The sequence below is a fragment of the Heteronotia binoei genome, chromosome 10, assembly GCF_032191835.1.
Source record: "Heteronotia binoei isolate CCM8104 ecotype False Entrance Well chromosome 10, APGP_CSIRO_Hbin_v1, whole genome shotgun sequence".
NCBI classification, from domain to species: Eukaryota; Metazoa; Chordata; class Lepidosauria; order Squamata; family Gekkonidae; genus Heteronotia; species Heteronotia binoei.
This window is the reverse complement of record NC_083232.1, coordinates 52,694,752-52,710,448: the sequence shown is the minus strand read 5'-3', so window position 1 is coordinate 52,710,448 and position 15,697 is coordinate 52,694,752. Positions and strand designations below refer to the sequence as shown.

At 41.5% G+C, this 15,697-nt stretch overlaps 1 protein-coding gene across 2 annotated transcripts in view; it reads left to right on the top strand.

Annotated features, from left to right (window-relative positions):
• MACC1 (MET transcriptional regulator MACC1) overlaps positions 1-15,697 on the top strand; it is a 46,512-nt gene that overhangs the window by 15,647 nt on the left and 15,168 nt on the right. Inside the window, exons 2-3 of one of the 2 annotated variants that reach the window (XM_060248629.1) lie at positions 8,785-8,883; positions 9,798-11,866. In XM_060248629.1, coding sequence (XP_060104612.1) covers positions 8,793-8,883; positions 9,798-11,866 — 2,160 coding nt within the window. In that variant the 5' untranslated portion in view covers positions 8,785-8,792. Of the gene's footprint in view, positions 1-8,784; positions 8,884-9,794; positions 11,867-15,697 lie in introns of both variants that reach the window. The other variant, XM_060248628.1, reaches the window with a different exon arrangement.

Below are 15,697 nucleotides of genomic sequence, written 5' to 3'. Positions count from 1 at the left end.
ACAGTTGAACAATTCCCTATCTTTTCTTCCCACGTTTAATCTGAAATGGATGTAATGGCACAAAGAACTAGATTAAATTCCAGGAGATGCTTCATAGTACCAGCTTTCCAATCTCCTATCCATTTATGTCAGAAATATTTTACTAGGGTTAACAGAGTCATAGCAATAAAAATCAAGCCATCTGGAACCAAGTGTCTCTTGTAAGGCTTTTTAATGTTATATAAGATGAAAGCCTGATGACTTCATGATATTGTAATATCAGGTGAGTATTTTGGATTGGTGATGGACAGTCTGTAAACGCAGCCATGCATCACTGATTCGGAAAAATAACATTATAATAACGTGTTTCTGAGGGGGTTTTTTTGCTCTTTTACTTGTGTTGGTGAGCTGTGCTAATATTACACCATTTATACAGGTGATAAAAACTTGATTGTTTGAATCTGCCAGGGAAAATACAAATTTTAGCTAAGTTGGAAAAGGGGTCCAAATCACTACTAAGAACTGAAGTATAAACTCTAGGAATCCCTAGGAAAGTTCAAGATGCTGACAACTTTACATACAAAAGCAAAAACATATATAGGCAAATTAACCTCAGGACCTTGCAGAAGGGCTGCCAGGTCCAATTCCAATCCAATCCAAATACCTTTATTGGCATAGAAATAAAAAGTACAGCATAGCAAATTTACATGGAGTTTCAGCTATAAAAAACCAGTCAAACATCAAGAAGGGGAGCTAGTCTTTTGCCCCCTGATTGTTATGGCAGCCAAAAGGTACTTTGCAACTAGGCTTGTGATATGGGAACATAGGTCAGATAGTAGAAAGAAAACCAACTTCACCTCAGGTAATCCATAAAGATTAGACAGAATAGGTTTGATTATACAGTTCTGCACTTCCCCATAAAAATCAAAGTGAAGAAAGACATGGGCGACTGTTTCAAGGTGCCTTCCATTACATGGGCAGGCTCTATCCTGATAAGGGATATTGTAAAACCTCCCAGACAGTACCGCTGACGGTAGAACATTCAATCTCACTAACATAAAGGAGTGGTGCAACTGGGGTTAAGTAATCTGGGAAAGGTAGGTAGTAAGCAGCCCATGATCTGGGAGGATATCAAATGCTAAAGGGGAACAAGTTTTATGTCCAGAAGAACAAAGGGACTGTTTCTCAACATCTAAAATCCTCTGTTTCAGGATTCTGAATGCTTGCATTTCACTTAGCATACAGCAGGGCCGTAGCCAAGATTTTAAAAGTCGGGGGGCAACCCCCCCCGTTAGACTTTGACTTATAAATAATAAATAATTAAGTCATTTTCCACTTGTTTATCAATCAAGTACATTTCCAGTTTATTTCAAAATGTTAACCATTACAGATCTTTTGGTTTGTCAAATATCTGTCTGTCTGTCCATCCATTCACCCATCTGTTTTTTTTGCAAAGATGCTACCATTGCATTACTTGTCATATTTGTTTCTCAAAAAAGTTTCTGGCTCTGGTCCTTATCAATGTTATTTGTGAGTGCAGCAGTACTAGATTGTGTTTCTGCTGATGGGATATCAACAGCTGTTGTAGTTTCAAAACATGACTAAGGCAAGAGAATGCTGCCTCACATATAGCTGTGGATACTCGTCTGGTTATGAACCTGTCAATTTCCCGGCAATATAGCATACCTTTTCACTAAAAATGGAGGAGGGGGAGGATTTGCACCATGTAAACTTTGGAGACTTCAAACATAAGCTGCATTTTTAAATCTATTAGCACTTTCTGATTTGACTTTGTGTCCTTGAGGCAGAAGAACGTAAGAACATAAGTGAAACCATGTTGGATCAGCCCAGTGGCATATCCAGTCCAACACTCTGTGTCATACAGTAGCTAAAAAAACCAGGCGCCATCAGGAGGTCCATAAGTGGGGCCAGGACACTAGAAGCCCTCCCACTGTTGCCCCCCCCCTTAGCACCAAACACCAAGAATACAGAGCATCACTGCCCCAGACAAAGAGTCCCAACAATAAACTGTGGCTAATAGCCACTGATGGACCTCTGCTCCCTATGTTTATCCAATCCCCTCTTGAAGCTGTCTATGCTTGCAGCTGCCCCCATCTCCTGTGGCTGTGAATTCCACATGTTAATCACCCTTTGAGTGAAGAAGTACTTCTTTTTATCAGTTCTAACCCAACTGCTCAGCAATTTCATTGAATGCCCACAAGTTCTCATATTGTGGGAAAGGGAGAAAAGTACTTCTTTCTCTACCTTCTCTATTCCGTGCATAATCTTGTAAACCTCTATCATGTCACCCCTCAGATAAGGCACTAAGCTGAAAATGTGGGGAAAACCCAGCTGTAGCAGTAGACACAATAACTCAAGAAAAGCACCCGCACGCCATGAATTGAAGTCTGGCATTCCAAGCTTAAATCTGGCTTTTCCCCTTTCCCCCATGAAGACCCTGGAGAGCCCCCGCCAATTGAGCACATAATACAGACTTTGATGGCTCAGTGGAGTGATTCAACAGAAGTCAGCTTAATAGTAGTAATATCACAGCTCTTTAAATGGGGATCACCAAGTTGGCAGCATCCCATTCCAACCCTCCCCCCCTCCAGTGCAGAAATTTGATGACTTTTTAAAATGAGGATCCCCAGGAGATTGAAACTGAACTGAGTCTGGCTGCATTCCATTCCAACCCCCCCCCCCCTTGAATGGGGATTCCCAGGTCCCACTTAGAGCCTGGCATCCCCACAGATAGTCTTTGGGATAGATTGGAGTACAGTTTACACTGCCTTGGAGGCTGGACTAACCCTCAATTTGGCACCAAGTTGGCAGCATCCCATTCCAACCCCCTCTCCCCCCTTTTGAATGGGGATCCCCAGGTTCCACGTGGAGCCTGGGATCAACTTACAAGGCTTATGCACTAGAGGTGAGTGGGCAAGAGTGGTGAGAAAGAGAGCAGGCAGCCGAAGTTTTTTTGCTGCAAACAAAATTCACTAGGCAGAACAGAAGCAGCAGCATGTGATTCGATTGGAGGCAGGGCTAAGGGCACAACAGAGCAACATATTGGATTCTGAGCCGCTTTGGAGGTGGGACTTTCCTTCTTGCTGGGGCAGGGCTGCTTTGCAAGCTACAACAGAAGTGTGAGAGGCTTGGATTTTTTTCATTAAATAAATATTCTGTACTTTCTTCTTCACTGACCGCAGGCAGTGCAATTTGGCATGGGAGAGGAGGGCTTGGGGGGGCAGGCTTTATATGGATTTTTGGGAGGCAAATCAGGTGGCAGCGGCTGTAGCAGCCTCCGGTGCCTATGAAGCTGCAAGCCTTGATTGAGGTGGGGAGAGTGCAGCCACTGGTCACACACAGGCTACTTGTGGGGGTGGGAGAGGGAGGCTGACTCTGAGAGAATGGCTCAGTGCAACGAGGTGGTGCAAGGTGCCGCAGCAGTGGCGGTGGTTAAAAAAAAGTTGGGGGGACAGGTAGGGCTTGAAAGTCGGGGGGCCTTGCTCATAAGTCAGGGGGCTGTGCCCTGTGAGGCCCCCTCATGGCTACAGGCCTGGCATACAGAGATTGTCCAGGGGTACACCTATGAATATATTTTCTTCTGGATCCAACTATACCAATTGGAAACTAAGGAATCCGCTAGCATCATATGGATATAACTAGCAGGGTCTGCCCTAAAGTGTAGGCATAGCCAAAACTTTATAGTTAGTAGCCATGTAGCCATGCCCTGGTCTCAATCAAATGGGTTCCAGCCTCTAGGCACATTGCCACATAGCTTACACCCCCCCCCCCCCAAATATGGCGTAAAAATGCTGCCTGAATTTGCTCAAGTTGGAAATTGAGGGTGCAGACCCAAGTGGGGATCCCATATAACAACTGAGAAACTGTTTTAGCATTAAAAACATGAATGGCAGCTGGGACAAATTAGTTGCCCTTCTTGTAAAAAAAGCTAACCACCGCAGACAAACTGCACCTTGCTGAGATAACCACTTGCTTGCGTTGTACTGTCCAGTTATGATTATATTGGAAAAAGACTCCCAAGTATTTGAAAGATTTCACCAGTTTAGTATTATTTCCCTTGAGGCACCAGCTTTGTGGTTTCCAGGACTTTGAAAATACTATAATTATGGATTTTACATAGTTTATAGACAGGAAATTTGTCTCACAGTATGAAGTAAAAGCGAGTAACAGGTGCTTGAGGCCCTTCTGCGAATGTGACAGTACAACTGCATCGTCAGCGTAGAGCAATAGGAAAGGTCGCCTGTGCAAGCCCCAGTTGTTTCCGACTCTGGGGTGACGTTGCTTTCACAGCATTTTCACGGCAGACTTTTTATGGGGTGATTTGCCATTGCCTTCCCCAGTCTTTTACACTTCCCCCCCCACACAGCAAGCTGGGTACTCATTTTACCGACCTTGGAAGGATAGAAGGCTGAGTAAACCTTGAGCGGCTACCTGAATCCAGTTTCCGCCGGAATCAAACTTAGATCATGAACAGAGAGTTCAGACCTCAGTACTGCAGTACTGCTGCTTTACCACTCTGTCCCACAGGGCCGCTATAGAGCAATAAAGGGATAACAAACAGCCCAAGTTTAGGGGAGTGACCATCAATAGCATTTAGAGAGGGGGCCAGATCATTCAGGAATAAATTAAACAAATAAGGGGCTAGAATACAACCCTGTTTGACTTCCCAATTGGAAATGATCTTTGAAGTTAGAGCACCTAGGTCATTATATCGCACTTGACAGCTATTAAAGGAATACATTTTACGAATAAGAAAAAGTAGGTGTTTATCCAGACCCATGGTGTCCAATTTGTTCCCGAGAAGATCCCTGGGAATAAAGTCAAATGCCCCTTTTACAGGTACATTTCAAGAAATATCCGGGGACTTTGGAGGTGGAGCCACGAACAAGGTCGTGACAAGCAATTGAACTTCAAAGGGAGTTCTAGCCATCACATTTAAAGGGACAGCACACATTTTTAAAGCCTTCTCTCAATTTGGAAATGATGGAGGATAGTGGAACCTTCTTTTGGGGCTCATAGTATTGAAATTTGGTGCGTGCTTTGAGGAGAACCGCCAGATACTATCCTGAAAATTTGAGGCCTCTATCACAAAAAACCAGTCCCCACAAAGTCCTAGATACAGTATCCTATGGGAACCATTTTCCATAGGGAATAGTGGAATGCCAGCAGACATTTCTCTCCCCCCCCTGACTTTCTGATAACACTGAAGCAGGGGGGAAGGGTCTCCAAACCAGGGGATCCCCTGCCCCGACTGGGGATTGGCAGCCCTAATGATAATGTCTTGCAAATCTGAGTTTTTCTGGATTATGAAAGTAAATCACCTGGGCCTGAAAGCAATAACCCAATTTAAAACATTGCAATTGTCTGTAAATCTTCTCGTAAGTTCACTTATAGTGTGATCAATTACAGGAAGAAACACTGTAATTTTAAAATCATAATCATTTGGGGAATAGATGCTTTCTGCTGTGTTTAATTCAGTAACATAGATTTGGTATGGTTAGTCCTCCTCCCTCCCCTGCTGATTGGGTTAGGAGACCTATAATTATGGCACCTTAGGATTTGGAACCTTGTTGTTGTGTAGACCTTTAAATTATGATGTATGTGGTTTAAACTTGTTGTCCATAGGCTTCCCAACCCCCCCGCCCTGCCGGGGGACCCCTGGAATTGCACCCCCATCCCCCGCTCTCCAAAAATCTAAAAGCGGGAGCGGGGAAGGGGGGAAACAGCGAGTCCTTCTCCGAGCCCATCTCAGTGCAGCAGCTACGGTGTGAAGCCGACAAGAGGCGGCAGCACAGCAGCGTCACCTGCTCCGCCTCTGAGGTAAAATGAGAGAAGGGGAGGGTGGAGGCAGGGGGGGAAAGAGAGCCACAGAATGGGACAAGCACGAGCAGCTGTCCGCTCAACCGACGTTGCAAGTGGGGGAAGGGAGGCTGGGTCTGTCCTCCTCACCATCGCATTTGACCCAGCAGGAGCACTTTTAAGATCAACAAAGTTTTTTTTCTCTCTTCATCTGTGAGCGAGCGAGCGAGTGCGTGCTGGAGGTGAAGGGGAGCTATAAATGCCATCCTTTCTCACTCTCCTTGTGATTGTTTTCCCCAGCAGCACTGCACCTTTAAGATCAAGGAGGCTTCCCCCCCTCCTTGAGTTTTTCTGTGTGTTGGGGGTGAAGACTGTGCATGCTTCCCGCCACCTTTCCTTTAAGATCAACAAACTTTTCCCCTCCTCTTCCGTGTTTGTGTGTTTGCTGGAGGTGAGGGAAGGCTGTGCCAGCCAGTGTTTTACTTAACAGCAGGAGCACCTTTTAAGATTAACCAAATTCTCCCCACCCCCTCTTCTGTGAATGTTCTGGTGTGATGAGAGACTGTAAACATGGATGGTAAATTGTTTCAGTATATTTGGCTGTGTTCATTTTTAGTCTCTCTGTGTTTTAAAAGTTCTATGTGTTCTGAAATTAGGAATGCTTATAATTTGTAGTTTGTACATTTTAATTTGGTAATTGGACTACTATATTTTGTGCCCTCTCAGCTGCCAGAAATAGCTGCTGAGAACACACCATTATAAATTGATATTATGCAGGTTCCTTTATCTTTGTTTTTTAAGGATGTTTTGTCCACAGATGAATTTGTTTTCTAGTAATTTAAATCAAATATTCACTAATGCAGCCAGCCTTCTAGGAGAAACAACACCAAAAACACACCAAGGTCTTGGTATGTGCAGTAATTCTGTACATCCTTTTCAAGAGTTTTATCATTTTTGCAACTGAGTTTTCTGGTAATACAGTAGAGAGGAGACACTACTTTAAGGTGCCTCTATTTATGCTTAGAAGAGGAAAGTTTATTTCAAAATGACACCCTCACTCTCTACTATTTCATTACAAATGAAATGAACCTTTAAACTATTGGTTTCCCTTTTGAAATACTTATGGGATACTAATTATATATTTAGCATTTCTTAAAAGTTTGTTAAACTGAAGATGGAAATTTAAAAAATGTGTAACTGAAGAGCAATAGATTTTAAGCCATTCCTATATTTACTTCAACAGTATATTGGCTACAGTGTTAAGTCTATTACTACTGAATGAACTTAACAAAGTTTAAGCATATTGCGGTGGATTTCATTAAAAAGGTAAAGGTAGTCCCCTGTGCAAGCACCAGTCGTTTTTCGACTCTGGGGTGACACTGCTTTCACAACGTTTTTATGACAGACATTTTATGGGGTGGTTTGCCATTGCCTTCCCAAGTCATCTACACTTCCCTCCCCCCCCTGCAAGCTGGGTACTCATTTTACCAACCTCCAAAGGATGGAAGGCTGAGTCAACCTGGAGCTAGCTATCTGAACCAGCTTCCGCTGGAATCGAACTCAGATTGTGAGCAGAGGGCTCTGACTATAGTACTGCAGCTTTACCACTCTGTGCCACGGGGCTCTTAGGGCTCTGCTATGTCATCTTTTTCTCAAGATTTCACTGTCTCAGGAAACTTAGCAGTTCCTCTTCTTGCTTTCTTAGCCATGCATACAAAGGTGTGACTTCTCAATCCATATAGTGAGAATCTCAGAATTAATAGGACAGCTTATTCTGTGGGCTGATGTCTAATTAGCATTCTTTGATTTCTTTGTTATTAAATGGCCTTCTCCATATTTCTGAATACTGTTTATAAAACATAAAGGGCTGGTTCAACACTCTAGTGTAGCGGTTTAGAGAGTACCAAATCATGTGGAGAGGAGAAGGTGATAGGCATGTTTACCTCCCAGCTCACCCTTCTCCAGTGGCCAACAAAGATATTCCACAACCATTTGGAGAGGGGTGAGTGGGGAGAGACACAGTAAATCAGTTTTGCTAACTATTTGGAAACTAAAGAAGGGAACTACCTGGGGATCCTAAGCTTAAAAGGGTAAAGTCTAACCTAGAGTGCTAGACTAAGGTCTGGGAGATCTGGATTTGAATCCCCACTCTGCCAAGGAAACTTGCTGGGTAACATTGGAATACTCTCAACCTCTGATGGAAGCAGCTTTGGGTTCCCATGGAAGGTAGGATATAAATTAAGATTGCCAACCTCCAGGTGGTGGCTGGAGATCTGCTACTCAACAAATGTTTGAGTAGCAGAAAGCAATGTAAAGAGATAAATTTAAATTTGGAAGGAGGAAGTGACATCACAGGAAGGGAAGGCGTTTGGGTGCAGTGTGCTGAAAGTGACACCATCAAAAGAAGTGGAAGTGACATCACTTGATCTTTGACCTGGAAGTGACATCACAGGATATGAAATCACAAAGGTGATGTCATATCCTACTCCTGGCTCCACCCCCAAAGTCCCCAGATATTTGCTGAGCTGGACTTGGCAACCCTAGTTGTCCACCATCATGAGACCACTGTGCAGGGAGGTGGTATAAAACTCTAATAATAATAATAAATAAATCATAATAATAATAATTCTCATTACTTTTACATTTATTCACTGGGGGAATAACCCAGAAGTACGGTAAATAGCAGCTAATACAAGAATGAGGACTTAAAAAGAAAAGACAAATCTTATGCTTAAAAGCTCATGCTTCATTTCAGCTTTGTTTTTGAGATTTCTGTTTGTTTTCAGATTGCTGTAGTCCAAACCTTACTGTATTGTTCATTGGATGTCGCCATTCTCTTGGTTTTACTTTAGTTACATCATGTAATCTGCATTTAGTCTCAGTGAGTAGGTGGATTGTAAACAACAACAACAACAACACAAAATTTGGTGTTCGTTCTTTCTGACATTTCTTGCTTTGTGAACTAACATGTCTTATATCCATTAGGAAGAAAAATGTCTGTTTCCTGTCATATGAAGGAGATTTCATGGAGTAAATCAGAAGGATCTCTGATTGACTTGGATGATGGAAGCCCTAACTGGACAGGTATGTGGCTAGCATTTCAGGCAGTTCAGTCACTAGTTTGTGTTTTTTAAGAAGTGCTCCACAATAATATGATGGACAATGGCTTTATGAAAGTCCCCTTCTTCTCAAGCATATCCTGTACATGGGAAGCTCAATACCAAAAGACAGAAGTCTGTAAACTGTATAGAATATAGCACAAACAATGAAAAAACATGAGCTACTCTAGATTAATCTTTTGGAAACTACCAAGTGAGGAAAAAAATAATCCAAAGTATTATACTACAATGTCCAGGGGTTTTTTGTAGCAGGAACTCTTTTGCATATTAGGCCACATACCCCTGATGTAGCCAATCCTCCTGGAGCTTACAGTAGGCCCTGTACTAAAAGCCCTGTAAACTGTTGGAGGATTTGCTACTTCAGGAGTGTGTGGCCTAATATGCAACGAAGTTCCTGCTGTAAAACAAGCCCTGAACGTCCTTTTTCTTTAAAATATAAAATAAAAGTAATTCCTCAAGGAATTTTGAAACAACAGGATAAGAAAGTCTTCTTGGTTTCCTATATTTCAAATCTAAACTAGGAGAGATTTTTATGAAGCTTTGCCAAGTATCAGAACCTTCAAAAATATCAGCAAGTTCTGTCAGAAATAGGTTATGAACAATAGGAATATTATATGGGTGTTAAATTTTAAAAATGGAAACCTTACTAATCACAATCTTTCTTGTGGCCAGTTTTTAACATGGATGTTTAGGATCAGTGCAAGTCAAAGGGTTACAACTTGTAACTTACAAGTTTTGATGTTTTTCTTTACATTGCTCTTGGTATTGTAAAATTAATTAGTAGGGGGAACAGAAGTAACTTGGAAAAAGTGAAATACCAATTAGAGTGGGATAAGAACCAAAATGGGAATATTTATTCTCTGTGTTTATTTTTAGCAGATGACAAACAAAATGAATTACGTCTGAAGTCCCATTGGCCTGGAGAATTTCAGCAAGGTGCCCCTGGCATGTTCAAGACAAATCCTTTTTGGAATGAACTATCTGCATCCAACCCTTTTCTTGATGATGTAGCTCAATCAAGCCACAAAGAAAAAAACAAGAAGAGTATATCTATCTTAAAAGAAGACCCCTATTTATTTTTTAGGGATTTAAATAATGGGGATTCAAATAACAGGGATTCTGCTGCTTCGTCTGGAGATGAATTAAATATTGATTTTCTCTTCCTTCACAAAACTTCAAAGAGACCTGCAAAATACAGGAGTGCTTCAGATCTTTTGGATATCATTGGGGCAAAGGTTTTTGAACCTCCTAATACAGTTTCATCCAATCATCACCTGCCTCTAGATAGTGAATCACTTCAGACTGATCGAGAAGCCTATAAAACAGCATGGCTGAATCAACGACAGCTGGCCCGATCATGCCTAGATCTGAGTGTGATGAATCAGAGTCCAGGATGGGCACAAACCCAGTCTGTAGAAACTCATATAGTATGTAAAGTGAGTCATGAAGGTGGCTCAGTGCAGCTTCCAGACTCAGATATTGCTGTTCATTTCCCTGAAGGTCATGTAGCACTTGGAGAATTTCAAGAGGTTGGCTTACAGGCTCTCCTCGACCCTCCATCATCACTTAATCATGAACATTCAACCACTATAAGCCCCCTGATAGAACTTACATTAAGTAATCTCAATACAACAGAAGCCATTTTATTAGAAATGAAAATTGCAGCTGAAGTGAAAAAAGACCCATTTAGTCAGGTTGTGACTGAAATTTTTTGTCTGTGTGGTGGCAGTAAAGAAGGTCCATTTGAAAAAATACACACCTGCTATATTTACAAAGATACTATACAAGTGAAGCTGACAGAGTTAAGTCACTTGATGTACATTGTGGCTGTAGCCCAAACAAACACCATTCATTCTCCTTCAGCAAGTGTTTGGGAATATATCCACAGAAAACTTTCAGTTGGGATTTATGGACCCAAACATATCCACCCATCTTTCACTGCTGTGTTTGCGTTGTTTAGTCACAATTACGTGCCAGAAAAGCTCAGAGTGTGTGACATTAAAAGAGGTGGAAAGAGTATGCCCCCTGTTGTCTTCCAGTTATGGGGGAAGTACACATTTATCCTTGAGAAGCCACAAGACCTGAGCATTTTTGTGGCCTCTTGTGATTCTGACTTTGAAGTGAAGGAAGAAGATCAAAGCAAAGAAATTAAGCAGGAAATGCTGAAAGGGGGCGGTGAGGTAGTTCACCGACATTTTCCATTTTCTGTTGTCAACACAAGGAAAATACATCTGTTTGTCTTTCGTGTTCAGATTAAAGTCCCAAACAACAACCTGGTTTGCCACTTCTACATTACTACCCCTGAGCCAGCTCTAAAGCTACTCCCTGGAATAGCTAAGCAGGCAAACCGATTTAAAAAACGCAAAGAGATCAAATCTGCACCTTTGCTGTCAGTGCCAATAATTAAATACCCTGCCTTTCAAAATAAGCCTCTAAATGTTACCAGCTATGGCATAGCTTTAAAAACTGTGTTACGTCAAACCAAAATTGATTATTTGCTGGAGTATTTTAAGGGTGATACAATAGCACTACTTGGAGAAGATAAGGTAAAAGCTATCGGACAAGCTAAAATAAAAGAGTGGTATGTGGGAGTTCTTAGAAGAAAGGTTGGCCTTATACACTGCAAAAATATCAAAATTATAACCAAAGATCAAGCTATAGATTTTGAAGACAGTGCAATCATGACCAGCAGCCTCCTTGAACAAATTACATTGCCTTTTAAAAAACTGACCTACATCTATTCAGCAATCTTATCCACTGTGTCAGAAAAAATGTATGACTGGAAAGCTTTGGCTGATGCCCTTGGATTTTCACACATGTCTCTGGCCGATTTCAGTGAGGCACAGACTGAGAAGGAATCAGAAAAAGTAGCTTATGTTGTGAAAAAGCTGAAGGAAGTTTGCCACACTAACAGAAGCAGGAGACGCTTCCTATATGAGCTTTCTGTTGTAAGTATGGTCAGATGGATTTCCTTAGTTCATGTATGAGAGATTTGGTCCTAATAAATTTAGGTGATTTGTTTCTGGCTAAGGTTTCCCCAACCACCTCAAGGCCTTTGGGCAGGTAGACTTAACCCAATAAAGCTGTTTGAAAATGAGAAGTTTTGTAGTAGTGCAAGAAGCAGCTGCAATGGAAACTTTCCGGAAGCCTCTGGCTTCCTGCTTGGTTCTCCTCTATGCTTCACAATCAAGATCTTTTTGAAACCTGGAGGTGAAAAACATGTAAATTCTTAAATAACAGAAGAAATAAAAAATGATCAGAGCATGACCGTTTTTGCACACAGCTCACCTCGCAGTCACAATCCTGTTCCCTCCACAGCGTCTGGTTGGATTTCCCACCATCTGCGCTGAAGTTACAGGAAGTGCCGCAGCTTTTGCGTAGCAAACGTAAACCGCTAAAACCCAGTTTATGTTTGCTACACAAAAGCCGTGGCACTTCCTGTAACTCTGGCGCAGATGGTGGGAAATCCCACAGACGCTGCAGAGGGAACAGGATTGTGACTGCGAGGTAAGCTGTGTGCGAAAAAGGTTTATGTTTTGCCCACTGGAAAGTGGGTCACTGCTGATTAGTGGCTTCTCATGTTTTGTTACATTTTAAAATTACTAATGGTGGTTAATAGGTTCTTAACCTCTGCTCCATATGCTTTCAAGGCCCTGCGTGAAGCTAGGTAGGCTGTTTGAATCTAAAGTTGGCAACAGATTCCTGTAATCGTCTGATGAGTTAGATGCACCATGGTTTTGTAATGTGTGGAAGCTCTTTCTCCTCAGGCTTGCATGATCATCACTTGCAGCCAGATCGTGCTGCTCTTTGCTGGCACACTTGGTTTGTGTCATCCCTGCATCTCCTCTCTCCCTGTGAAATGCTGTTTCCCATGATGGTTCTTCTAAGGGTATCATACCACCCTGGGTTTCAGGATCATGCAAGCAACTTCCAATCTATCTCTGACATGATATAATTGTTGGCATTGTATCACATCATGTTTTGCCCATCTTCACCTTGGAATTATCCCATGTTTGCTTCCAGTGTGCACACTTAAACCTTTTCCACTATACTGAAGCCAATGGTGTGGCATTTTTTTCCACTGGGAATGCTGACCTTTTATGAAATGGGAGGGCACTTCTTGTTTTCTTATTCTTCTGTACATGTACAGTATCGGTAGTCACATCTAAGTCTTTTTTTTTTGAGTTTTAACTTTTTATTACATTTAACAACAACAATAACGATATATATATATACACAAAACATAAACTTAGGGATGTAGACAGCGGGATGCATTATATACTTATATCATTAGAATACAAATCCTTTGTTCTAAACTAAACCAAATCATACATACTACAGTTAACCCCTTTTTACACTATATTCTTATTATCTTTCCCCCATAACCATTCATACAATAAGTTCGATTTCCCTTCTGTTTGTCTATTTGTTAATTTCTTCTCTTAATATCTCCATCAGAGTATCTACCTCAGCTCAGTCTAGAACCAACCAAAAATACTTTCTTTCTTCTACACTGTGATCCAAAAGAACATTTGGCATTTCAAGTCATCTTACTTTATTTATAAATTACACAGCATCAATTTAATTCCCTGCAACAACAACAACAAAAAACCCCCAGCAAGTTTGGAATACACTTTAATACAATAAGTTCCGTTTTCCTTCTATCTAATTGTTAATTTCTTCTCTTAGTATCTCCATCAGAGTATCTACCTCAGCTAAGTCTAGAACTAACGAAAAAGAAAACTTTCTTTCTTCTAAACTGTGGTCCAAAAAAGAAGAAAAAAAAAACATTGGCATTTCAAATCATCTTACTTTGTTTGTGAATTGCATGGTATCAATTTGTTTCCCTGCAACAAAGCAACCAGCAGTTTCGGAATACACTTTCTTCAGTTTTATTGGTGTAATATGCCAACGATATAACTTTAATGATTTGTCTCTCATTGTCTGGCAGACCAATTCCTTCATTTTCCTCCTAATACACCTTATATAAACCTCTCTCAGCAGGCGGTGTTCCTTGAAAAAAATAAGGCAAGCTCTATAGCCATTTTCTAAATCTTTCTCCAATTCCTTTTTCTTCATACCAAGAACTGGTGTCAAGATCTCTACTATCACCTCCTTTATATGGTCATACCTATCCTCTGGAATATTCTGCATTCCTGAAATATGCTCTACCTGCACCGTTTCTATTCTCACTAATCTGTCCCCTTTGTATTTTTGAACTTTTTCAATCTCCTCAGACTTTTCATTCACTACTTCCAACTTTCCTTCCACATATTTTGCAGATTGTGTCAAGCCATGAATCTCTTCCTTTACTTCCGTCAATTGCTTTTGCAGGCCATCTAATTTCTTATTTACTCCATCTAATTGTTCTGTCAGATTTGCCTGCACCTGACTCAATGCATTCATAAAATACAATTGCATAGAATTCTGCACTTCCTCTATAACTTCCTGTAAGGACATTATCTCCATCAGTTTTAAAGTTGCCAATAGTGGGACTAACCTATCTATTTTGTCTTACTTGTATGTCATACTCATTTTTCTTTTATCCAAGGTCTTACTGACACCCCAATTCCAATTCATATACTACTACTTCGCCTTACTTCACTCAAAATTCATACATCACCTTCCTTTAACACTCTCACATACCAGTTGGTTTTTATATCCTTAAATTACTATTCTTTACCACCAAACACCCTTCACCTGAACATTCACATTAACTCATTACATATAGAAAATCATACAGAAAATCAGCGGTAATCAAATTAACAATAGTTAATTATTCAATCCATTAATTATTTGTTAACTGTCTCTTTTGAATCCTTAATGTTTCCCAACCGCTTATCCTTCTGTCTTCCTCTTCTTCTTCTCCTTTTTCTTCCTCTTCCTCTTCTTAATCTCAATTTCTGCTCCTCTCTTCTGCTACCAGTTCAAAAAGCCAGTTCAGTAAATCCATTCCTGTTCTTCCACATCTCTGCCAACGGAATTCCAGCCTCTCCACCTCACCTCCGCCCTTGCATTCCTGGAAACTCTATACTACATCAAAAGTCTCCCATCTTCAGATTCAACTCATTTCAAAGGTCCGGTGACTTTCTTTCCACCCTGTATATTATAACCACTGTTGAGCCTTTATTTAGCTCCCTGTCTCTTTAAGAAAATCGCCATGCACAAGCATATGGGAAAAGGGAGAGGAAAAGAGGTTCGTGAAGGCTCCCTTTAAATCGTCAGAAATCTCCTGCTTCTTTCCTCTTTTCCCCCCTTCTTCACCTCCTCTGTCTCAGTGCTCTTCACAAACTTTTACAATCATAGCCAGTCTACGACTCCCAACCTCTGCCGTTGCTGCCAAGGTAGTCCTCCACCACTCCTCTGCTTTCTACCTTTGTGCATTCGCCAAACCAGGTCTCTTTCCCCCCAGCGTCGGATTCCACTTGAGAGTAGGGGCAAAACAACGCACTTAGTAAGTTCTTTCTTTCGTTTATATCTTCAGTTTAGGGTCAGATATACTTTCCCCCCCCCTTCTTCACCATTTATTCTGTCCTCCAAATGCCGCTTCGCCTACTCTCCTTCTCCGGTGGTCACAGCTAATTCGCCATTAAGGCGTCTGGTCTATCCGGGCTTGAAGTAATATGTTGAACGGGCTCTATACTCAGAAAAACCGGCACAGAGCACCCAGCACTCCTCCGCACGAGTGCCCCTCCAACAGAGGCACCACCGAGTTCTTACCAACTGAAGAACCCCCCCAAAAAGACCAGCACAGACGCTGCAGAGCCGGAGCTCCTACA